Consider the following 25,837-nt stretch of genomic DNA (forward strand, 5'->3'; position numbering starts at 1 on the left):
CCAGGTAAAGGCCCACTAAGCTACATTGCTCTTTTTGTCAGAAGCAACGTGACCATAAATGACAACTCAACGAAGTGAATTATCACGTGGAAATGTATAGCAGGCAAATACTCGAGACGCATGTTTATAAATGTGGAGGGAAAAACCGGAGAACCCAGAGAAAAATCCACACGACCATAGGGAGAACATGCAAACAACAAAGAAACAGCGAGCATAGGGTCGGGATTGAACCCCATGACCTCCTGCATACGAGTCGAGGTAGTTAACATCTCGCCACAACGGCGCCCAAATGAAATGCGCATGCGAGGCCACGATAACGATAACAGAAATTCAAGGAACATCTCAAAGCAGGAAAAAGTCATCTAACATTTCCATGGTGAATATGTAAAGCTGTCAGGTTTATCGATGATCCATCTATCACCGATTCACTCTTCAGTCACTCGCTCACGGGCGGTCAGTCACCCCCCGCTCACTATTCTATTGCTCCTGCCATGGTTATGGTTCACGTGAACTTCATTCACTGATTCCTCCAACAATGTTGAAGACTTAGTTTCATCTCCTCTGTGCTTATTTAACCACCACCACACTGGTCACAACACTTCCCTTTTTGCTTCTTCCCTTGCACTGCTCCGCTGTGCAATTCCCTCCCATTGTCTCGTTTTTACAAGAATGACCTTGCTTAATTCAAGAAACATATCGACTCCCTTCGATAAACACCATGAACAGTGCCACGTGTTACTCGCCGCTTGGCATTTTGGACCCTTGAGCCTGTGCTCGGTAAGTGTGATACTTTGTTTTACATAACATTAAAATGAGAGGGTCTGGGAGATGGAAGTCCATGACAGAATACACTTGGCAAGAGCCAAAGAATATACAAAAAAAATCTATAGTATTCAGAAATTGATGACAGATTTCCTCTTTAGCTCACAGTATGATCAAAACGAGGACAGCCCTTCATCAATGCCCTGCGAGGTGAAGTCCTCCCCCCACACCACATCAGTGTTGGTGGTTGTTTGACCATACTTCACCACAGATGATCAGTGCGGATTGGGGAAGGTAATGAAAGCACACTCATACGTGTGCGTGTGTGTATGTGTAATAAAAGACTTGACCACGATCTCTGGCTCAGTGTCCTTTATTCGGTCCGTACTGCGTTCCCACACGGCTGTCTCTCTTATTCTCTCTGTGCTGGTTACGATGTCACTCCAGTCCACATCAGCAGCCCCGCTGCTGTTCTTGTCGCTCTTGCAGCCCCACAGCAGCTCCGCTGCTGTACTCTCACACAGCTCCCTTGGCTGTTCCTGCTGCAGCTCTGACAGCCTCGTGCTGTCTCGCCTTCTCGTCGCTCCTGCGACTCTTGGCAGCCACCCCGCTGCCCCTCACACACAGCCTTACTGCCTATCTCTATCTGCAGCTTTACACCTCCCAGTAGCTCCCTACTGTTCCCAGGGTTGGCTCCCGCTTCTGACGGTGCCCCCTCGGCTCGTACGCCCGCGTGGCCCCACACCTTTCCATTCACACCCCGACTGCCTTCTCTTTCCGGTTTACCCGCTTAAGGACCCCCTACCTTTCACCCACGTCACCTGGCTCCGCCTCCTCGTGACGTCACATCCGGAAGGTCGCTTTCGCCCGCATTACACCACCCTCCCCCATAGAAAAAACCCAGCCGACCTCGGCTGAACAATACCAAAGCGTAATGCGGTGAACCGACCTTCCCCCTTAAAGGACACTAAGCATGCAATATAACAACAAGAACAACAACACAAGTAACATCGACGAACGTACAAAAGCATGCGATAAATACGACGGCAAGAACAAGAACAATAACAACATACAATCAACGAAACGTAAGCGATTTGGAACGAGTGCGGGTCGCCGGCCCGTCCCGGACGGTCGGCGGCCCACTTGTAGAACGGGGACGCGACGGAACACGAGAAATGACAGGGGGTAATTCCCCTGCTGCGATTGGAAGTCCACCGACGTCTCGTGTCCCTGACGAATCAGTCTTGGTCGTATTCCGCGAATGCGCCTGCATCGGGGTCGGAAGGGTCGCCGGGCTTGAAGGTCCCGCAGCCCTGGCAGGCGCCCTCCGAACAGGCCCACTCCTGCCCCGCGGTGTCACGGTCGGCCTGTCTGGAACAGGTACGACAGGCGCTCTAGCAAGATCAATGGACGCAGGCGGGGAAGAGTCAGAGTCAGCAGCAACAGACCCCGCAAGGCAACATTGGGAGATGACGCATCACGTAGGGGAGTAACATATGGTTTCAACCGCGACGTATGAACAAACCAACGGCGAGAACCAATCTGAACGCGCGCCGACTGTGGATTGGGAACCTCAATGAGGCGCACAGAACCATGCCAAGGTTTGTGCAATTTAGGAAAGGTCCCCGGCCGCACCTGCGGGCAATGGAGCCAGGCCAGGTCTCCCACCTTCCAGGGGCACTCCCCCTCAGACCGCCGAGCATACCGCTCGTTCCGGGCCTGGGCTTTGGCCGTAGCCACGCGGGCGTTTTCCCGCGCCTCCGTAACCCGGCGAACCGTGTCCTGAATGTATTCAGGGAGTGGTTTACGAGGTCCCTTCACCCCAGTACCCAATTGCACATCCACCGGAGGCACGTTTTCCCGACCATACATAAGGTAAAACGGCGAATACCCTGTAGCCGCATGGGGCGTCATCCTGTACGCCGAAAGCACTCCGGGGATGTGCAGATCCCAATCTGATTGCTGTTCACTCACAGTATGGCAAAGCATGGCAGACAATGTCCTGTTCAGCCGCTCAACCATACCATCCGTCTGCGGATGGTATGGAGATGTCCGTATCTTCTTAGTCCCAAGGCCTGCGCACACTTCAGCCAATAATTTAGAAGAGAAATTTCGGCCCTGGTCCGTGAGGAGTCTCTCAGGCGCCCCCTTGTCCATAATGTACCCAAACAAAAAGGCGTCGGTGATGGCCGCGGCCGACTGATTGGGCAACGGCCAGGCCATCGGCCAACGGGAGAGATACTCAACCCCTACCAGCAAATATTTATTTCCCCTCGCCGATGGTGGGAAGGGTCCCAATATGTCCAGTGCCACCAATTCATTGACTCGAGACACCTGAATCGACTGGAGAGGCGGCACGTAAGGATGTTTAGGCGGCTTACGCCGGGCGCATTCAGGGCACGCGCGCACGTGCCCTACGACATCTGTCGCCATGCCGTGCCAAAAATAATGACGTTGTAACGTCAACAGAGTCTTCTGCACCCCTAAATGCAATAGCGTGTCACAATGGAGAGTTCTAATCAACTCAAATCGCAAGGACGTTGGTACCACCACACGCCAGCTTTCCTGGAACCTTTCTTGCCACATAAGCAGACCATCTCGGAGAGCGGTTCGCGGCCCCACAGCCGAACTCGGACTCCCATTGTCCCTCATAGACCGCTTCCGCATGGACAACAACGACTCGTCCATCATCTGTTCCCGAATCCAGACAGACCGCGGCAGATTCAAAACCCCGTCAGTCGGTCCCGGTTCCATCGGAGTATCCGACTTCTCGACGGCCAACGTAAGCGGCTGAGGGGGGTTTAGAATCGGCGAACACCTATGCGTCCCCGACGCACATTTACAAGGGGCGCGCCCTGGTAATCTGGAAAGTGCGTCAGCGTTCGCATGGCGCACTCCTTTCCGATGTTGAATTTGGAAGGAAAATTCCTGCAGCGTGTCCAACCAACGTGCCCACTGTCCCGATGGCTGGTCCATTTTGAGTGCATATTGCAAGGCCGCATGATCCGTACGCACAATAAACGAACGACCGTAAAGGTACGGTCGAAATTGGCGTAGGAAAAAAACAACCGCCAAAAGTTCTCTACGAGTGACACAGTAGCGTGTTTCCGCAGGCGACAAGACTCGGCTACCATACGCCACGACGCGCTCTACGCCCCCTTTAGACTGTGATAATACTGCCCCAATACCTGTGTCACTCGCGTCCGTATCAAGAATGAAAGGGCGATCAAAATCGGGATAATCCAATGTCGGGGCCGTAGCCAATAGATCACGCAGACTCCGAAAGGCCGCCTCTTCCGGCTCTCCCCAAACAAATTTCCGTCCTTTACCCGTAAGGAGATGCAAGGGCCTCGCAATCGTCGCAAACCCCGGCACAAATCTTCGGTAATACGAGGCAAATCCCAAAAACCGCCGAACATCCCCCACGGAGGCCGGAGTCGGCCAATCCCGGACGCACGCCGTCTTTTCCGGATCCGTGGACACCCCCTCTGCACTCACAATGTGCCCCAAATAACGGACGGACCGTTGCAGTAGGTGGCATTTCTTTGGTTTGAATTTCAAATTGGCAGAGCGCATCCTCGTGAACACTGTCTCCAGCCGCGTTAAATGTTCCTCGAATGTGCGGCTGAACACAATAATATCGTCCAAATATATAAGACACGTCTCCCACTGCAACCCCGTCAAAACGAGCTCCATCAACCTTTGAAACGTAGCAGGGGCCGCATTCAATCCCATCGGGAGGCAGATGAATCGAAATAACCCCTGCGGCGTACGGAATGCGGTTTTCTCCCGTGAGGACTCGTCAAGGGGAAGCTGCCAAAATCCCGAAGAGAGGTCCAGTGTGGAAAAGAACTTAGCCCCCGACAATGCGTCAAGGGAGTCGTCCATACGCGGCAGGGGGTACGCATCTGCCACCGATATCTTATTCAATTTCCGGAAATCGACACAAAATCGCAAGTTGCCATCCTTTTTCTTAACCAAGACCACAGGAGCGCCCCATGGGCTGTTAGATGGCGATATAATGTCCGCAGCCAACATGTCTTCCACCGCCCCCCGAACGTGTTCTCGCTCCGCTGGACTCATCCGATGCGAATTTAACCGAATAGGGGCAGCGTCGCCCGTCTCAATGTGATGGGAAAGCAACGATGTGCGTCCCAAATCCAAATCGTCGGAGCTGAACACATCCGAATACGTCAGCAACAATTTACGCAGCGCATCACGTTGCCCCACGGACAGGGAAGAATTTTCGTCACATAAGGTAGCGATCCAACGATTATCCGAACCCCTTGGCTCGGAAACACCAGCGACCACTCCCCGGCGATGCGGACAATCGTGCGTCGCAAACGCCGTAGTGGCTTGTGCCACAACCGTACCGGCCGGAACACGGATGTTTTCCACCCCCGCATTAAGCACCTGTAAAACCGGTAATTGATCCGGCCGGACGATGGTCTGTGCCCCAACTAACGCCAATCCCGTTGTTATCGTGGCGGATGGTGACAACAAGACCCCTAATGCTCCTAGCCGATTGGGCAGGGGCTTCCGATACCGCAAGGGTATAAGCATCTGTGAACCAGGTGGGATGTCCACAGATGCGACGGACAGCGCCTGCACCTGTACGGCCGAAGCAGGTCGCCCCCAGGGCGACGGCAGAAACGAGATTCGACGGCCCCCCGGCAATTCAATACAATTCTCATTGATTTTAATCAAAATGGGCATCTTAGCCAAAAAATCCGTGCCTAGTAAGCAAGGAACCGCCAAAGATCTCGATATTAACACAACGCCCGAAGCCGACACATCCCCTATAGATATCTTAGCATCCACCTGGCCCACGATACCCATACTACCCCCGTTCGCAGCGACGCAAGACCCATAAACCGGACGCACAGCCCCCGGCGGAATGCCCAACAGATGGAAAATGACATCCGATATAATAGTCGCAGACGCTCCCGAGTCGACCAAAATGCGCACGTCCACACCTTGTATGGACCCCGGTACAGTGGACGAACCCGTAGCGGCCGCGACAACTCTCCGTGCCAATTTGCGCCACTGCGTAACTGACTGACAAGGCCCCGTCGATGGCCTTTCTTTAACAACAACAATAGGATCGCGCAACAAAGGTGGTGGGTGAGGTGTAAAGCCTTGCCGAGTGTCTGGTGCGTGCCGATATGCCTGTTTCGGAGGTTCCTTGGTCGGCTTGTCCGGTGTTGTGGGCTCCTGCTGCGGCGGACCCGGGAAGCGGGCCCAGCAATCTTTGGCGTAATGGCCCCTACGGCCGCAGCGGAAGCAATCGGCCTCGTTGCGCCGAAGCGCAGGTCTTGCATCCCGGCGGCCCCGTCCCGATGGCGTAGCGCGCGGCCCCGGCCTTCCGCGTCCCGACCATGGAGAGGAGGCAGCCGTCAGCTCCTGTGGACCCCGCTCATCCGGCACATAGATCGCCCTTGTGGGGTCCCACCCCATCGCGCCTCCTTCCTTGACGGGCCCACCCGTCCATGCCGCCACTTGCTTCCAGCGACGGAGATTAAACTGCGCATCCAGACACTTTGCTGCCGCCCGGGACGTGAGCTTCTCATGCCCACACACAGGCATGGGGATCCCCAGATCCCGAGACAGCTCCAGCATTTTTACCCAATATGAGAGGCTCGAGCAGATCCTGTGGCGTGTCAGGATATGCTGCCATGGCCAGCTCCAACACCGCACCCCTGAACGCCACGGGCGATTCTTCGGGTGCTCGTTGTCGTTGAGCGAATCGCCGATGCGCGTCGTCAGGTGGCTCATAGGCGTCGGCCATTTCCTCAAAAACTCCACATAGTCTTCTTCTTATCGGCCGTTATGGAACGGAAAAATCGAACAGATTCGTCGTCCAGTAGAGTCGGCAACACTTCCAAGGCCTCCGCATCGGTCCATCTTGCTGAACGAACCGCCGCCAAAAATCGGCAGGCGAAAGCGCTCCAATCGCCCCCGATAGAGAATTCCTTAACTGTAGTAAGGTGGCGACTCCGACTCCTCTTTACGCCGTCTTCCAATGATGGTTGTTCTGGAGGCAAATTCAAAATGGCGTCGGCCCGCGGCGTGGCCAAGATGGCGGTTTGGCGCCGCGGAGCGCGCAAGATGGCGTCTTCTTGCCGCGTGGCCAATGGCGGCGGCAGGGCAGGCAACGTGGCGGCCCGTGGAGCACCTTCTCGTTCCATCGTCGTCCTTGGCGTAACGAGGTGACATAGATGCGCCAGGACGTCCTTGAGTGTCTCCAGTTGTTCTGCCACCTGTTGCCATCTTTGGTCAGCGTCCGATGTTGTTGACGGACCCGCCATCGCGCCGACATCTTCCACGCCCGTCCCCGTGCTCGCCTCAGCAGGGCTCTCCTCCACCACCCCAGCAGAATCCGTGGTCGGAGGGAATTCGTCGTCGTCGGACGAAGAAGCCGATGCTGGCGCCGGGGGAATTTTCTTCCTTACTTGCTTAGACATGCCGTTTCACTTCTGACCCCAGTGTAATAAAAGACTTGACCACGATCTCTGGCTCAGTGTCCTTTATTCGGTCCGTACTGCGTTCCCACACGGCTGTCTCTCTTATTCTCTCTGTGCTGGTTACGATGTCACTCCAGTCCACATCAGCAGCCCCGCTGCTGTTCTTGTCGCTCTTGCAGCCCCACAGCAGCTCCGCTGCTGTACTCTCACACAGCTCCCTTGGCTGTTCCTGCTGCAGCTCTGACAGCCTCGTGCTGTCTCGCCTTCTCGTTGCTCCTGCGACTCTTGGCAGCCACCCCGCTGCCCCTCACACACAGCCTTACTGCCTATCTCTATCTGCAGCTTTACACCTCCCAGTAGCTCCCTACTGTTCCCAGGGTTGGCTCCCGCTTCTGACGGTGCCCCCTCGGCTCGTACGCCCGCGTGGCCCCACACCTTTCCATTCACACCCCGACTGCCTTCTCTTTCTAGATTTGAAGCTTTCGTGACTGCAATGATTCATATTCTCAGGTTTTTTCGGTAAAGTCACGTAGGTAAAAACATTAAAATTAATGAAAGTAAAATAAAACAAAACAAAATAAAATTCACGACGTTTCGGAGGCAACACAAGTCTCCGTCATCAGGTGGGACCGTCACAGCCGAATTAGCTGCATCAAGTGAAGCAATGATTCAAGATGTAATCCCTTATAAGCAAGTTGAAGGGAGGTGGAGGGGGGGGGAGAGCTTATCAGGCTGTGGTAGCCAATGAATGGAAACGTATCGGGAGGGAGGAGGAGCGGTGATCAAAGACTGCACGCAGTGCTCAACACAATGAATGGAGACGTGTCGGGACGGAGGGCGAGCGGCGATCAAAGACTGCACGCAGTGCTCAACACAATGAATGGAGACGCGCCGGGACGGAGGGCGAGCGGTGATCAAAGACATCACGTAGTGCTCAACACAATGAATGGAAACGTGGCGAGCGGTGATCAAAGAACAATGAAGAGATTACTGTTAAACACTGTGGATGTTAACACTCGGTGAAGTAAATTAAAATAGTGCCCGTCAGATAAGATGGTCCAAAAAGTGTAATTAAGTCTTTTTTGCGTGGTTAATAACATCTTTCCAGTGATTACTGAGTTTGTACCCATCATCACGGTTGAAATTATGTCTGTGTTTGTATATTTGTATGGCTTCGTGTACAAACCTTTGATGGTAGCCCGGAGGTTTGCAGAGAACCTTGGTCTCGGAAAAGACAATTTCATGAGAGCCCGCCGAGTTGTAGCAATGATCGGCAACGGCCGAAGAATCAGTTCTGCCGTGTTTCAGATCTGACTTGTGCTCGCGGACACGATCAGCAACATGACGTTTTGTTTCTCCAATGTAGCAATCACCACAAATGCAACTCAATTTGTAGACTCCAGGATACTGTAAGTCAGGAACGACATCCTTCACAGATGGAATCAGATCACGGATTTTATGCACTGTACTGAATCGGACTTGGATCTTATGTTTGTTTAGAATTTTGGAGATCTTTTTGGTCACGCCTGCTATGTATGGTAACGTGATAGTTTTGGTCGGAGTTTCATGTGGTTGTTTCTGTGTGGTGGGAGAGACAGCTTGGCGGATAGTGCGGTCAGAGTATCCGTTCATCCTGAGGGCCCGATGTACATGTCTTAATTCATCAGTCAGGTGGTGTTGGTCAGAAATGCCATGGGCTCTGTGGTATAGCGTTTTGATGAGAGAATTCTTTTGAGATGGGTGGTGGTGGGAATCCGGTTTCAAGTAGGAATTTGTGTGGGTGGCTTTCCTGTAGACAAAATGTCCCAAGGATCCATCAAGCCTCCTCTTAAACAGAATATCCAAGAATGGTAGTTTAACTACCATTCTTGGATATTCTTGGATATTCTGTTTAAGAGGAGGCTTGATGGATCCTTGGGACATTCTGTCTACAGGAAAGCCACCCACACAAATTCCTACTTGAAACCGGATTCCCACCACCACCCATCTCAAAAGAATTCTCTCATCAAAACGCTATACCACAGAGCCCATGGCATTTCTGACCAACACCACCTGACTGATGAATTAAGACATGTACATCGGGCCCTCAGGATGAACGGATACTCTGACCGCACTATCCGCCAAGCTGTCTCTCCCACCACACAGAAACAACCACATGAAACTCCGACCAAAACTATCACGTTACCATACATAGCAGGCGTGACCAAAAAGATCTCCAAAATTCTAAACAAACATAAGATCCAAGTCCGATTCAGTACAGTGCATAAAATCCGTGATCTGATTCCATCTGTGAAGGATGTCGTTCCTGACTTACAGTATCCTGGAGTCTACAAATTGAGTTGCATTTGTGGTGATTGCTACATTGGAGAAACAAAACGTCATGTTGCTGATCGTGTCCGCGAGCACAAGTCAGATCTGAAACACGGCAGAACTGATTCTTCGGCCGTTGCCGATCATTGCTACAACTCGGCGGGCTCTCATGAAATTGTCTTTTCCGAGACCAAGGTTCTCTGCAAACCTCCGGGCTACCATCAAAGGTTTGTACACGAAGCCATACAAATATACAAACACAGACATAATTTCAACCGTGATGATGGGTACAAACTCAGTAATCACTGGAAAGATGTTATTAACCACGCAAAAAAGACTTAATTACACTTTTTGGACCATCTTATCTGACAGGCACTATTTTAATTTACTTCACCGAGTGTTAACATCCACAGTGTTTAACAGTAATCTCTTCATTGTTCTTTGATCACCGCTCGCCACGTTTCCATTCATTGTGTTGAGCACTACGTGATGTCTTTGATCACCGCTCGCCCTCCGTCCCGGCGCGTCTCCATTCATTGTGTTGAGCACTGCGTGCAGTCTTTGATCGCCGCTCGCCCTCCGTCCCGACACGTCTCCATTCATTGTGTTGAGCACTGCGTGCAGTCTTTGATCACCGCTCCTCCTCCCTCCCGATACGTTTCCATTCATTGGCTACCACAGCCTGATAAGCTCTCCCCCCCCCTCCACCTCCCTTCAACTTGCTTATAAGGGATTACATCTTGAATCATTGCTTCACTTGATGCAGCTAATTCGGCTGTGACGGTCCCACCTGATGACGGAGACTTGTGTTGCCTCCGAAACGTCGTGAATTTTATTTTGTTTTGTTTTATTTTACTTTCATTAATTTTAATGTTTTTACCTACGTGACTTTACCGAAAAAACCTGAGAATATGCCTTCTCTTTCCGGTTTACCCGCTTAAGGACCCCCTACCTTTCACACACGTCACCTGGCTCCGCCTCCTCGTGACGTCACATCCGGAAGGTCGCTTTCGCCCGCATTACATATGTATGTGTACAGGAAAGGGCGGTCTTGCACAGATGCCATATTTTCTGTCCGTCTGCTACAGCAGAGGTGTAGGGAATTCCAACAAGACCTACATCTCTGCTTTATTGACCTGGTCAAGGCCTATGATACCATCAAAAGGCCTGGGCCCTGGGTTGGTTCTTCGTACTTTCGGAGTCCCTGACCCTCTGCTCACGATCATTAAGGACCTTCATGATGGTGAGTGGGCCCGGGTAAAACAACGTGGCCGGAAGTCAGAGCCATTCCCTGTACACCTTGGGGTGCGACAGGGTTGTCCTCTGGCTCCCACATTATTTAACATCTATTTTGACCACGTAGCTCATGAAGCTTCCAATAGCTGTACCGTGAGAATTTCGATTTGGTACAGATATAATGGGAGGCTGATCGATGCCCGGGTGCGGTCAAGGGATGGCTCCCTATTGGTCAACCAAGTTATGTATGCCGATGATTTGGTAATTGCTGCTCATTCTGAGGAGGAGTTAGAGACGCTTCTGCTGAAACTGGAGTGTGCCACTAAGAGGTGGGGCCTTACCATCAGCCCCACCAAAACTAAGCACCTGCCTGGTATTTTGTACCATCGGACACTCCACCCCCACAATTCCCAATCGTTGATGGGGCAGTTGTGGAGAGAGTGGAGAGTTTCCCATACCTGGGCAGTGTGCTCATGACCGGCTCCGGTTTGGCAGCAGAGGTCTCACTCCAAGTCAGTCGAGCAGCAATATATTTTCATCGGTTGCGTAACGCTGTGTGGAAGCTATCTGGTCTGTCGCTCCACACGAAGCTTTGGGTCTTCTCGGCGAGGATCATGCCCTCCCTTCTCTACGCTTGCGAAACGTGGACCCCCCCAAATGGAACATCTTTGCCGGTTAGAAAAATTTAGGCTGGCCTGCCTATGATCAATCCAGGGTTTAACCAGCCTGGATTGTGTGAGGAGCTCACAAATCTTTGAAAGATCTGGACAAAGTCCCATCGGTGAGCTCCTCAGACAGGCAAGGCTCCATTGGCTGGGTTATGTAGCCAGCATGCTCAGCCACCGGATGCCTAAACAGATTTTGTTCGGCTGGATAGAGGGGGCTAAATGGGCGTGGCACGGGCTAGAGAAGAGATGGAGTAATGTGGTACAGGAGGACGTGGAGCTGAGTGGACTTGCCCATGACTGGTACCAGCAGTGTCAAGATCGGCTGTGGAGGAGGCTCGTGAAGGACGCTGCTGGTGCTGGGCAGTTGGAGGCAGTCGCCCTCCAACAACAACGGAGGGCGGAAGAGCGACGCTCACAACAACGAGTGGAGCACCGGGTGGTTAAAGCACAGCAAGTTGGCACAGTTGGGGGCACAGGTGGTGCATCAGCCAGTCATCTCGGTCATCTCAGTCAGTCGACCCGTGGCACCTGCTGGGTCTGTCCCGTGACCTCCTGCCAGCGGGCGTTCGACACTTCACGTGGTCTCAAGGTGCACATAGCCTGGCACAAGCACCGTAGTGACGTCACAGCCACTTAGCGGAGAATGACGGTCGTTGTTGTTGGTGTGTGTGTGTAGGCGTGCGTGGGTGCGCTGGTTTGCAAGAATGCAGGCAGAGCGTCTCGCCTGCACGAGCTCCAGGACGAAGTGCGTGTCTTTGCTGTAGAGCTCCGAGGACAGGCGCTCGAGGCTGCGCCCGATGCGGCTTTGCTGCACCTCCATGAGCCGCGCTGCGTCCTCGCTCAACTCGACGCCGATCCCGAACTCGTGCCTCCTGCACTCCGCCAGGAAAGACAGGCAAGTGCCCAGGGATGTGCTCCCCCATTAGCAAAAACGTCCTAATTGCATGGCCTACGATATACGGTGGATATGCCTGCTATTAATGGCTGCGGGAGCTGCCGGGCTGTGGGAAAAAATATGGGCCAGATTACAACATTTTGGTGAAATACATAATTTTTTTAATAATGTTTCGGATTAATCAAATAACTGGAAGTGACATTATTAATGACGTCACTATATTAATAATCATAATAATGTGCGTCCTTAATGCGACGACGTTTCCACGCTTTTCCTGCCAATAGTAATTTTGAATTATCCTAAAATCTAAAAAGGATACAAAATTTTCGATTAAGACTTCAAGACCCTAGTTTTTATATCAGAAACCCATCCTGAATACTCATACGAGGGATGTTTCTCATGCCACCTTTTCAGATTTCAAGATTTTTAAGGACAACTACAGAACAATTTCTGATTATTTTAACTGTGGGACCCATTTACCATGTCTGCTAACAAGAGACGTCACCCAATGTCATGGGAACCCCACTATTGGCAAAAGCACAGAAGCGACATCATATTTGCCACGCCATTTTCTGAGGTGCATTTGGATCATCCGGATACATCTGCCCATTAGCAGAGATCGTGTCTTTGGAATTTTTTGGCTGAAATGTGATTGGCAAAAACCATACACTTAAGAAATGGACCCCATTCAGATGTAGCAATGAAGAGATTTTTGTCTGTTTATTGACATTACTCATTAACTGATTTTTGTGTTTAATTTGTTGTCCTTCCCCCGCACCACTAATTACCACATACGGTGCGAAAGAAGTTCAGCATATGTACTTGATCCTCTGCAAAAGCGCAATGCACTGTCCAGCTATGTTAACTAAGCCACAGTAAACATGACGCATATCATCATCATCATAATGTGGACTGTAGTAATACCGCCAATTACTTAACCAGGAAAAACCATTGTGAGTCTCAAGAAACCTTTTTCACACTGAATTGTTTGGCCGTTCCTACTGCCGAGCGTACGGCTTGCTCGGTTGCGATGCGCGCTGGCGTGGAGGCAGCTCCTCACCGGATGTCCTCCACGATGGCTCTGCACGGATCCTCCACCGTTGGGGGGATCTCCTCCACAACTGGCGCCTCCTCACCCTCCCCCACGTCTCCGTCGGCGTTCGTCCTCTCGGCTGTCCCCTCACCCTCGGACGCGGCTGCTTCGTCCGCGTCGGGCACTACGTCCGAGGCGACCTCCTCCACCACCTCGTCAGTCTTCTCCTCCACCTCGTCAGTCTTCTCCTCCACCTCCTCGTAGGTCGAAGGCGCAAGGGCGAACTTCTGACAATCCTCCTCTTCATCCCCTGGATTTCAGTTTCATTCGGTTACAATGTCATCATCATTATGATCATCAATCATCAACAACCATGGTCTGAGCAGCAGGCATGCAATCACGCATCAATCCATGCATTTAAATAGACTCTTTATGCTCATTATACATCCATTGAGGATTCCTTTTGAGAATACATAGGTTACGGTTTATGCAAATCAATTATGTTACACTTACGGTAATGGTGACAAACATAACGGTGCAACGAGATGGGGCAACAATGAGCAACATTACAAATGAGGCAAAAATAAGAATTTACTCCTGAATCAAATCACGCCAATCCATAAAATCACTCAAAAAAGGAGGGAGGGGAGGGAGGGAAGGTCACGTGGAGTCATTAGTTTGGGGGGTTCAGACAATGAGCTCTTTACACTCGGGGACCTGATTTCACCTCTTGTGAAAGCACGACTCTTGAACCCGGTAACATCTCTGTGATGCGGTGCACCGATGCAAGCGATGCACGAGCTCTGTGAGCACCACTGCTGCCCCCTGAGTGCGGCTGTATCAGGGTCATAGCTACCGGACGAGTCGGAGGTCTCTTCATCCTCGGACTCAGAATCTGACTTGGACTCGGACTCCACGGATCCGCTCTCCTCCTCCTCCTCACTGCCATTGGTCAGGTCAGAGTCTGAAGCAGCAGCAGCAGCAGATTTGAATGCCTGACAAATGAAAGACAAAAATAACAAAATAAAGCGAGATTATTTTACACATTTTTAATAACATTGTTTTCCAAGTGTGTGCCACATTGTATTTGCTCATACACGAGCGTCGCCGGGGCGAGATACACCACGGCGACCAGCAACGGCGTGGGAGGCGGCGCTCGTCGTCCGGCAACTGGAGCGATAGAAGGGCCGCGACGTGCACACACACACGGGCGCGCATCGACATACACGCACCCCCGCACACACGCCAGATGCGCCCACCTCGTTCAGAGCACGCATCGCGACGGGACGGAGCGGCGCGCGTGGCGCTGCGTGGGGCTCCGCCTGCATTCGGCGCTGCAGCTCGCGGCTCCACTCGGTGATGCCGAGCAACAGGCCCAGCTGCTGCAGGCGGAGGCGGTCACGCGGGTCCGTGGCGACGCGCCCCAGGAGCTCCCGGGAGCGCGTCTGGCCCAGGGCGCGGCCGCAAGGCTCCAGCAGCACCTGCGGGCGCAAACGCGCAGAAGGAACAACGACCCCCGCTTGGTAAGCCTGGTGGACGCTCGGAGAAAGTAACACATCAATTAGGACGTGTGGAACGTGTGCCATTCTTATAGCACAAAGGCTATTGTGACCATGACATTTCCATCTGGAGTCTGAAATTAATTTGTTTCAGGCACTATTTATTTACTTACCATGTTTTCAGTAAATTCTCGTGGGTTTCATGTAAAAAAAATGTTTTTGCTCGCAATAGTTTACACATTTACTCCACCCTGCAAGGTACTGTAATTGCCACCACTGCCTATGGTCTTGGGGTGTGGTTATCTTTGTAACAGGGCTACTTGGCTCACTTGGGTTTTACCAGCTGAATTAATAATCTCTTCCTGCAGCACTGGTTGATAATCAGTGACAATATTCTTGGTTCTTTCGGGAAAGTCACGTAGAAGGGAAATAATAAAATAATGGAAATAAAACAATTAAATTCTCACGACGTTTTGATTGCAACACAAGCAATCATCATCAGGTGTGATTATTGCTTGTTGCAATCGAAACGTTGTAATAATTTGTTTTATTTTTATTTCCCTTCTATGTGACTTTACCGAAAAGAACCAAGAATATTAATCCCTGCAGTCACGAAAGCTTTAAATAAAAATATCAGTGACAAGTTACATACATTGACCAGAAATCAGCTGAACGTGGGTGTATGGTTGGGAAGCTGGGTGTGTGGCTGAGTGGCAACAATAAACTGGGGGGAGCGTGTCATAGGAAACAATCCGGTGACAGTGTACTGCTGGATGGAGTTGATGATGACCAGCAGGGGCAGAAGCTGTCACTGCAGTGGTGTAAACATTGGAAATTTAGCTGTAGTTACAATATCTACGGTTTTATTGAAAACACGGTCCAGCTTGACAATGGACTTATGTAGGTGACTGGAATAAAAATCCCTGTTCAACAGGCTCCTTACCTAGAACCACTCTGGTGTCTTTGCTTCAAACCACACACAGGCCCGTGTTGTATTAGACAAGTTCTTAAGTATTCAGACATTATTTCCTGGAATGCCGTAACAGCCTACACATTCCTATAGGCCTTCTCTACGCACTGAATAGTTTGTCTAAAACATTACAGAACAAATCCAAAGTTATGTTAATGTTCCCATCTCTTCTGTACAATATGTTTGGCAGTGAAATGTGTAACATACAACAACCCATATCTCTCCACTCCTTAGCAGGGTCAGCTACTAGATCGCCAGCCTTTGCCGCCGCACTTCTACTTCCGATCGTCCACGGCATCTCTTCGCTCTCCTGTCAGCCTGCATTGCAGCTCATGGTAGAACTCTCTGCAGCAGCAGTAGAAGCGACTCGCAACCTCCTTCCTCCTCTCTACACCAAGGACCAGGACTGGCCTTCGTTTCTCTGTGGCAGCCCCCGCCATCTGAATGCGATCGCGATCCCACTGCATATGTGCAGTATCAAAAAGAGCAGCACTAGCAGCAGAAGCAGCAGCAGCACCAGAGTTCAATCTACACCAACTTCTAAGAGACACTTGAAGGCCTCATCTCTCTCGCCTGGCTTTCGAGCGAAACACCGAGTTTGGCTCCGCACCTCAGATGTCCTGACATATTGTGTGCGTGATAAATTGCATAATTATAATTATTAAATCTGTATAAGTGGAGGTCACCTATGCTAAGATCCTGGGGTTTTAATCTAGGAAAGCATCATCGTTAAATCAAACTTTCAAGTTTCGTGAGTTCATGGTTTTTGCCCGGTGACCAAAATAAATAAAAAATATTTTGAAATCATTGGTTTTGGAAAAAATTCTGGCTCTAAGAATTAACAGAAAAATGACCATCTCGGTTTGACCTCCACACAAAAAAAAAACATCTCTTGTAACAGCGCATGGAAAAGTGCCGCCATTTAGGTGAATCGATAACTCAAGAACAATTACAGAAAATATACGATGTGAATATTTTGGGGGCCAATGAGGAAGTGATGAGAATGGGGATGATGATAAAGTTCATCCTCACCTGTGGAGCCAGAGCCTTGCACAAGCGGAGAGGAATGCGGCACAGGCAGTCCAAGACGAACCTCGCGGCCAGCTTGCCCGACGACTCCTCATCCTCCATGCTGGACTCTGCACACGAACCAGGCATTGGCACGATGCTCAAATTTAACCAAAATTATCCCCTGTGCTCAAGGTTCCCGCAGCCTAAATCTTGACTGAAAGCTTTCGTGACTGCAGGAATTCATATTCTTGGGTCTTTCGGTAAAGTCACGTAGATAGGTTCAAAGAAAAGAACAAAAATTAACAACAACTACGTTTCGATCGCAACACAAGCAGTCGTCTTCAGGAAAAGGGGGATTAGCTTCCAAGGCAAACTGTTTATAAAAGGTTTGAAATGGGCATAACCCTAATGTCAGCAGCCAATGATAATGTAAGTGATGGGCAGCCAACCCGAGAAGATGGGTACAAACTGAGCAATCATTGGAAGGACGTTATCAACCAGTTGAAGTCATTACTGGCTATGATGTTCCCATCGTACCACCTTCCGATGCTAGTTGTGCTTTACGCCCATTTCATACTTGCGCTTTCACAGGGTTCACACGAACACAGCCACTTCGCGCGCCGACCCGTGCTTTGCGGCTCTGCAATCTCCCATTAACATGCTAATCTCCCATTAACATGCAAATTTTCACCTGGCAGCCTCTTGATTGGTGGAAAACCAACCACCGTCGGGTTGGCTGCCCACCACTTACATTATCATTGGCTGCTGACATTTGGGTTATGCCCATTTCAAACCTTTATAAACAGTTTGCCTTGGAAGCTAACCCCCCTTTTCCTGGAGACGACCGCTTGTGGTGCGATCGAAACGTCGTAGTTTTTTGTTATTTTCTTTGAACCTATCTACGTGACTTTACCGAAAGACCCAAGAATATGAATTCTTGCAGCATCCAGATAATTATCGTGAGGCACAGAGCAGAAAAACAGCAACACTGTGTTGGATTATAACCAGATCTCTAATCGCATTCATAGAGATTTAATCACACGTATGTATGTTGAACTTCTTGCCCATATTACACAGTCAACCGTGCTAATCGGCAGTGCGGGGGAAGGACAACAAACTAAACACAAAAAGCACTTCAAAATAAATTAGTTTTCAATCTAGATTTAAAAGTGCATAGCTCTAGTGGCTTCCTAATATCGGAAGGACGAACGTTCCAGATGGCCGCATAAAATCCGTCATCATCAGCCGCGATCAATCCACTGCTGGATGAAGGCCTCCCCGAGTCGTCACCGTACATCACAGCCACACGATGCAACAATCCATGCGACTCCTGCCCACGAGCCGATCTCGGCGCTCCATCTCCTTGGCACACGACCTCTCGGGAGTGATCCCTCCTTCGGCTGCCAATCCTTCGTTAGTCTCAACCGGCCATCATCTATTTTGGTGCCGTGTCCTACCCAAGCCCACTTACTTTTAATAATAATGAACGTGAGGTCTCTTAACTTGCAATTGTTCTCCGATCCATATGTTCCCCACTGTTCATAAATGTAATTTCCAGCATGCACCTCTCCATACTTCGCTATGAACTTTAAAACGTTTGTTTCATTCAACGTTTGTTCCTGATCTATAAGCCATGGAAGAGGTCATACGCAGCGATTGAAAACTCTCGATTAGGCACACTGATATATTTATATTGAACAGAAACCCATTACATGTATCATATACAAGCAGAACTCTGTTATGTATTTCCATATAAGGAAACACATGTTGCAGTCCATCAGCCTGTTGGCATTTCAGATCGATATTAACCAGCAGAATTTGTTTCAGCAGGGAAACTCTGGACCAGTTTTGACGATCAGGGCCTCATCAGCAGTCGGACTTGTTTACTCTAGTATGTAACACAGGTCCAGGACATAGTCTTAAACAACGTAGTGGGCCCCATAGGTATGCAACCAACATGAAAGCTATTATTCTGCATACTATTGTTTAAAGCTCACCTCTGCCCACCGCCATAGACGCAAGGACAGATTCCATCCGATTGGCTAGCAGGGCCAGGGGGGCATGTCCCAGCCCATCGGCTGTCACCATGGAGACCAGTTGCCCGGCGACGACCACGGGGTCGTGGCGGAGGGCGGCCTCGTCGAACTTGTCGGGGGAGGGGTCGGGGTCGAGGCGGAGCAGGAGCCCTGGTTTCACCTCCAGGACGAGGAGCTCGGAGAAACCTTTATGGACAGTGCGGTGCACGCAAGAGGACATAGGATCCCATTTTACACTGGCATATCAGAGCTGTGCCAGGGTGGAGGTGCTCATGGTATGGGGGTGGTTTTTCGCTGGCCCATTGCTGAGCTGAGCTAAAACCAAACCGTGCTACGCTGGCCTCACAAGACATCGGAATCTGGTTCGGAGCCAAACCAATGACGGGGGCGAAAGACATTAATTGTGCATTAAATCAGTCAGTAAAAGGACGTGATCAGGTCATCTGCCCATGCCTTGACTTGTCATTCATTTCCTGCCATCTCATCAGCGTAATATGGCTTCTGCAGTGTAAATACACACTGGGCTGGCTCGACACAGCAATGATGCAGCTCAGTTGGTCAGTTGAAAAGAAATATTAGATAAAACACTAAAGAGGTCATGTGCTGTATTATGGTCTGTAATGCCAAAGTTAGATAAACGAGCCAGCACCAGTGAACACTTGTGTCACATCGTAGGTGGACACAAATGGCTGAACAGGCCTAGTCACTAGGCTACTGAGAAGATTACAGATGTCCAACTTTGTTTGAGCCTCAATCGGTGGCAACCATATTGCCGGCCCAGACAGACCTCGGCCTGAAACGAAGCCCTGGGCAAAACACATACCACTCTTGGCCAGCAGCTGGGCCACTTTTCCCGAGTAGCCCCTCTCGATGAACTTCTTGAGAGCTCCGAGCTGAGGCTCAAAGAGCAGCTCCCAGTGTGACCACGTGGCCAGGTCCTCCAGGAGAGGCGCACCGAGAAGGCAACGCAGGGCCTGCTCCTCCCCTACGTCGCCTTGTAGGCCCACTGTGACACGTTCCAACAGGAAGTCCTGTCTGAAGGGATGGAGGGACACCCATTGATAACAAAATCAGGAGCAGCACCTACAAGAGCAATGGTTAAGGGAGTGCAAGCTATTCCAGGGGTCAGCAACCAACAACAAGATACATTTTCATCGAATTTGGAAAAAAACCTCAAAATTTCAAGAAGCGCAATGCACTGTGGTGAATGCGAGACAGTGTCCTTAATAAATAACATCACCAAACAGTCTTTAAAGACTTAAAGCTTTCATGACTGCAGGAATTCATATTGTTTGGGTCTTTCGGTAAAGCCACGTAGATAGAAAAATAATACAAATATCACGACGTTTTGATCGCAACACAAGCAATTGTCGTCAGGTGGAAAAATATATATAGTGGGAGAGCTGCTGAGGTAAGATGTTATATAGATTTGAGAGGGGTTTAGCCCAAGGGTAAGTGGGTGGGGCTACAACGGCCACCTCCACAGCTGCGTAGTCGTGGAGGTGCATCAGCTCTCCGATCTTACATTTACATGCAAATTCCATCTCTAGCCCCGCCCACTAACCCTTGGGCTAAATCCATCTCAAACCGATATAACATCCTGCTTCAGCAACTCTCCCACTATATATTTTTTTCCACCTGATGACGATTGCTTGTGTTGCGATCGAAACGTCGTGATATTTTTATTATTTTTCTATCTACGTGGCTTTACCGAAAGACCCAAAGAACAGTCTTTAAAGAGCTGCATGCGGCACCGGGAGCCGCAGGTTAGCAACCCCTGAGCTATTTGATTCTTGCGCATGAGGGCAACATGTTCAGGAGCCACATGCCAATGTCCGAGGTCTGCTGGTCACAACGAGAGGGCTTCAGAATAAACTTTGTGTAGGTTTACTATTCCTACTTCGTTGAAAGAAGACAGACTACAGTGGGTTACTATATCATGCATAGCTTGGGTTGCATAGTCTTAAACCGCACTGTGGCTTGACTTAATTTTCTATTTATGAAAGAGATGTGAGCATTGGCTTGTCGCTGTTACGATGAGGTTGATGGAGGAATGTCAAAGCTAGGAGGTGCAATGTGTGGGTATCTAATGAGGCATTTATTCTGGATGACTGCGTTATTATAAGATGGTGACAACCGTCATCCCAAAAGGAGGATCGGGACTTATGTTGGTGGCAAGGTACATTGTTGAGGTCTCTAAACAATACGAGTGCAGTTGAGAGTGACTGAAGAAGGAAACATTTATTTTTCTGTCACACACAGTTCAGCATCTGCCTGGTCAAAAGGAATCAATGCACCACTTCCGTCATGGACGAGAGATGACTGTTGTGAATGTACATTTTTGCTACTTCTCTTCTTTCGTATGACTGATGTAGATGCAGAGCAACAACAACAATTTCACATTGAGGTGGTAAAGCCAGGAGGAGCGAGCGGAGTGCATCGTTGTGATGTCTCCTTCGTATTTGTGGATCGGGGCATTGCGCCGTTTCACATTGTATGATCTGTTCTGGATGACCAGACGCACACTGGAGAGTTTTTAATGTTTTATTTGTGCATCAGGTATCCACATCTGCCATGGTTTGTGCGAATGCGGTTTAGGGTGGACCATGAGCTTCATGGAAGATCAAAGCCAGGGATCTTCTGTGTTGGGTCTTTCACAAGGTGTTTGTCAGTTCTTTTGAACTTACACTGAGAATGTCGACTGTCTGCAGTGGCAACATGAAACTATGAAAATAAAAAGGGATAAAAAAAAATGTTGATACTTACACGGTCAATTCAATACATGAATTGTCAGCTTAATAAATATGAATCGATTTCACCGATGTATTGCACTGTTACTACTAACTAGCACAACTCTTTATCACGATCTAAGCATGTACAGTAAAATATAAAATCAAAACATATCTCCTGTATTAAGGCGCCATTAATTGATGAAGGTTTTTTCAAACTGTGTGCAATATGAAGCAACTTCAGAATTCTTTCTGAAGCACTGCTGCAATGTTTGGTGCATTGCGATACTAACGCGGCGATCCGAGTTGGATTCCTAGCCATGGCTAACGTTAGTGGTGACTGATATCTGAACCAGTCCTGAGCCTAATCCTCGCTCCCTTCACCAAGCGTGGTGAAGTTTGGTGCAACAACCCCCATGACCAACGCAACGTGGCAAGACCTTCATCAGGCAGTGGACTGCCAGAGGGGTGTTACACACACAATCTTCAGTTTGGCTCCCCGATCACTTGCCTTGAGCATTGAATTCTTAAGTTCTATTCCCAATGGCATATTGGTGATGCTCACCGAGCCTTTGATGTGAAAAATGAAAGATCCCCAAGCGTCTTTCGCCAACTCCCAACAATTGAGCAGCGGTCAAGCAGATCACGAGGTGAGCAAAGGGGTGAGGAGGGGGGCACTTTGGAAGGGGCTGCCAAACCTCGAGTCGCGAGCACACAGCGCCGTCTCGTACAAGACGGCGCACCGATGGGCATCGCCGCCGCCGCTGCTGCCACCGGGCTTGGCTTTCTGCACCAGTTTCACCAGGTTGGCCACGGGGCCGTGCCCAAGGTTGCGGCAGGAATGCACGCCGTAGTGCTGCCCCACAGCGCAGTCCACGGCCGGCAGCTGCAGAGCACACAGCAAACAACAGAGACCTGGAACCCTCTCTCTTTCGTTTGGAGGCGGCCGAGTTTCTAGCAGCCCTTTTCCGCTGGCGCATCCGATTCGTGTCAGCGCGAAGGCCCCCCACGGAACGGGTGGTTTTCCACTGGCTATTTGCCGTGCCGATATAAAATCAAACTGTAATACGCCGCCCTTACAAGACTTTTCAAAATGGTCTAGGGCCCAAACAGGGCCAGAGGTGGTGCTAATAATGAAGGGTCCATTGCGTACGACGTGAACAGCGTCAATGTGACTGCACGAATTTATGGAAAGATGGCCGAGTGGTGGTTCTCGGTTCAAACTCAGGATCTGCCCTGGTTAATTTTGCCATGAACAAAGTGGTCTGTTTCACAATGTGACACTGTATTTAAAAAAAGAATTGGCCACGTGTAACTGGATCATGTTCCAAATTTGCCTAATCCGATAAAATACTTGAACATTACTTTATCGGGGAAAACCACGTAAGAAAATCGAACATCGCTCCCTAATGGCAGAAATGTCCATTCACAGGCCGCTAGTGCACGCACCACGTGCCAAACAGGAACAGCTGCCATTGGAGAGGCTAGACTCCCGCAGGGCAATGGAATGGTTGAGATGAGACGTTGCTGCACGGCGCTTTGAGTTGCCGAGTTTATTTCAGCGAGCGCCCTATATCTACAAATCCTTATCCCCATCTCCGAGCCGCCCCGGTGGGCCCTGCAGTGGCCCGCGTCTCACCGCTGCGGTGTCGAGGCTGCCGCACTGGCGGATGAACTCAATCAGCTCGTCGCGCTTGGGGCAGAAGCTTCCTGCCGTGGCTCCAGATCCGCCCAGGGCAGAGATCACAACCCCAGTCTCCTCCAACAGCTGCCACAGACACAACAAATCCGTCAACATCGGTTGGTTGACACCGAGGCGACCGCAAGGCAAACACCGGCTTAAAGCTGAACGATACGCATGGAGCTGCTTCTCACAATGCAGTGCACGAAAACTGATAAAATATTAGAGATTAAGTTTGCATATTAAAACAAAATTCGTTCTCAATTTTTGTTTTCCAAATGCGCTATCGGCGTCATGTTAAGCGACGAATAATCCATTCGTAAATCTCGCATAGCCGTGCAGCCCGTGTGTCATTAAAATGCTGTGGGTGGCCTTTTATCTTTTACACAATAGGAGCCAACGCTTTCACATGAGCTGGGCTATGAGATTGTGCGGCGCACGAGAGTCAAGCTGAAATTGTTATTCTCAGAGCTGGAAATAGGAAAATGAAGTGCAAAACCCAAGTTTAATAAGATTGATGTTTTGTGCAGTCGCTGGTGACTGGGCACGGACGATCGACTTGATAAGACTTGAGACCTCGGTTTCATCCCAAGCGGTCAAAATCCAGATTCAAGTCCAGAACCTCATTATTGCCAACGCACCGCATTTGCTCTCCGAGCCACTTGGTCACTTCGCATATTTTGTGTTTTGATATATTTTTCCTTAATGTTACTGCTGTACGCTCACTTTTAAAGGTGAATTTTCAATACCTATTTTTGGGATGTTTGCCAAATTCCTATATATGTTTAAGAGTGACAAGAGAAAACCCATGCAACTTACTTGAAACGTGTATGTGCTCTGCATTGGCAGTGATTAAACATATTCGAGTTATCGACAAACGAGTTTTAAGTTCATAATATTAAACTAATATTAGCGCGCACAATTTTGGAAATGAACTTAAGTTTGCACGCCACTCAGAGGCGGTAAGTAGACTCAAACTTCGCACAAGCAGTGTTGCACACCTACTTGCTGTACTGCCTCTTACCAGCTGGAGGCGGGTGGGCTCACGCATGCCACGTACGCACCTGGGTGTTGCGATGCAGGATGTCCAAGAAGGAGCCGAGGCCCAGGCTGGGGAGGTCGCGCGAGTCAAAGTGCTCGGCAAGCTGCTTCTCCACGCGTGACAGCGCGGGCAGGCCCAGGGGCTCTGCCATCTTACTTGCGTGGCTCAGCAGACGGACCAGCTGCTCGGCTACCGCCTCTGCGAAGGAGAGAAGCAATGCCATTGTAGGAAAGGACAACGAAGCTGTAACTCGCTCCAAATGGCTCGACAACTGCCACTCCCCCCCCCGTCTCATCTACGGCCTCCCAATAAGTTTCATCATCACATTCCAGATGACCCAAAAAAAATTGTTTAATACTTAGGCCTTTGCGACCAATATTATCCGCAAGAGATTTTTTTTGGGTTAGGTCGCATGAAGTGCATATTAACGCGTATTATTGAGTGCATATTTACGCATATTATTGAGAGCATATTTACATGATCTAACGCAAAAATCTCGATTATGGACTCAAAAAACTGCTGGCAGACTTCTCACTCACACCCGTATGCAAGACGATATCACCCAAATATTCCAATTGTTCAACTATCCGCCGAACCAGTCCAGGATAAATTTCAAGTTCACACTCAGCATTCTGAAGGTCCTCCGTGGTCTGACCCCTTATGTACAATACAAGAAACTACATTTAATTCAGATTGTTCTTTTAATATCGTGTCATGAGACGGAGCATCCACTCGGATCTCTCACAGAGCAGCGGAACCCGTCGTATTGGAGAATGGCCCACAGAAGAGAACATCACAAAGCTACCTCTGACATCGCTTCTAGTGACCTCTGGTCCACACAGTAAAGGGAAGCACATTCCCACCCACTCTGAACATAAGAGTAATGTCCATCGCATGAAAGTTGAGCCGATATTGGACTTAGTCAAATTGAGTGCACAGCCATTTATTTTCTATGTTTTGGGTGTTTTTTACAGTCATTAATGCCCGGGCTGAGATAATCAACTGGCTGCACTTGACAAAAGCAAGTTTTATCAAAGGCGGTTACCTGGATTCGAACCCCAGGTCTCAGCATTTCCAGCTCAGCGCTAACAATCACTCTCAGCCACCCGTGCCATCTCGACATTAATTTGACAAATCAATGCGTCATACGCTGAACTAATGCCCACTTGCAGCCCACGCTGCATCACCTTGTCCCACACAACCACGCACCTGAGATTGACTTATTAATAACTCATGGATATTCCCTTCAGGTGTTTGTTACAAGTCACATGCTTAAACTGAACAAATATGTGCTCCAGTGAATCTGAAATCTACATGATCACCCTCAACAGTACAGTAGTTGCATATCTTTACAACAGTGGGTGGAGTTTGATTGATGGTGATTGGCGTGGCTCTGCTAACCAACTTAGAGGGCCGAATCTTCTGCTCGGGAGCAGGAAAGTGTTATCATCGAGCACGTGCATTGATCGGTCGATCGTTAGTTTTTAGCATAGAGATCCGC

At 49.8% G+C, this 25,837-nt stretch overlaps 1 protein-coding gene across 1 annotated transcript in view; it reads right to left on the reverse strand.

Annotated features, from left to right (window-relative positions):
• The window catches only part of LOC144730360 (uncharacterized), an 86,928-nt gene that overhangs the window by 45,289 nt on the left and 15,802 nt on the right, over window positions 1-25,837 (reverse strand). Inside the window, 10 exon segments of the mRNA XM_078611128.1 lie at window positions 12,165-12,312; window positions 13,396-13,678; window positions 14,225-14,363; window positions 14,628-14,849; window positions 16,870-16,976; window positions 18,846-19,070; window positions 19,708-19,919; window positions 22,312-22,499; window positions 23,253-23,381; window positions 24,359-24,534. Coding sequence (XP_078467254.1) covers window positions 12,165-12,312; window positions 13,396-13,678; window positions 14,225-14,363; window positions 14,628-14,849; window positions 16,870-16,976; window positions 18,846-19,070; window positions 19,708-19,919; window positions 22,312-22,499; window positions 23,253-23,381; window positions 24,359-24,534 — 1,829 coding nt within the window.

The sequence above is a fragment of the Lampetra planeri genome, chromosome 35, assembly GCF_965212315.1.
Source record: "Lampetra planeri chromosome 35, kcLamPlan1.2.h2, whole genome shotgun sequence".
NCBI classification, from domain to species: Eukaryota; Metazoa; Chordata; class Hyperoartia; order Petromyzontiformes; family Petromyzontidae; genus Lampetra; species Lampetra planeri.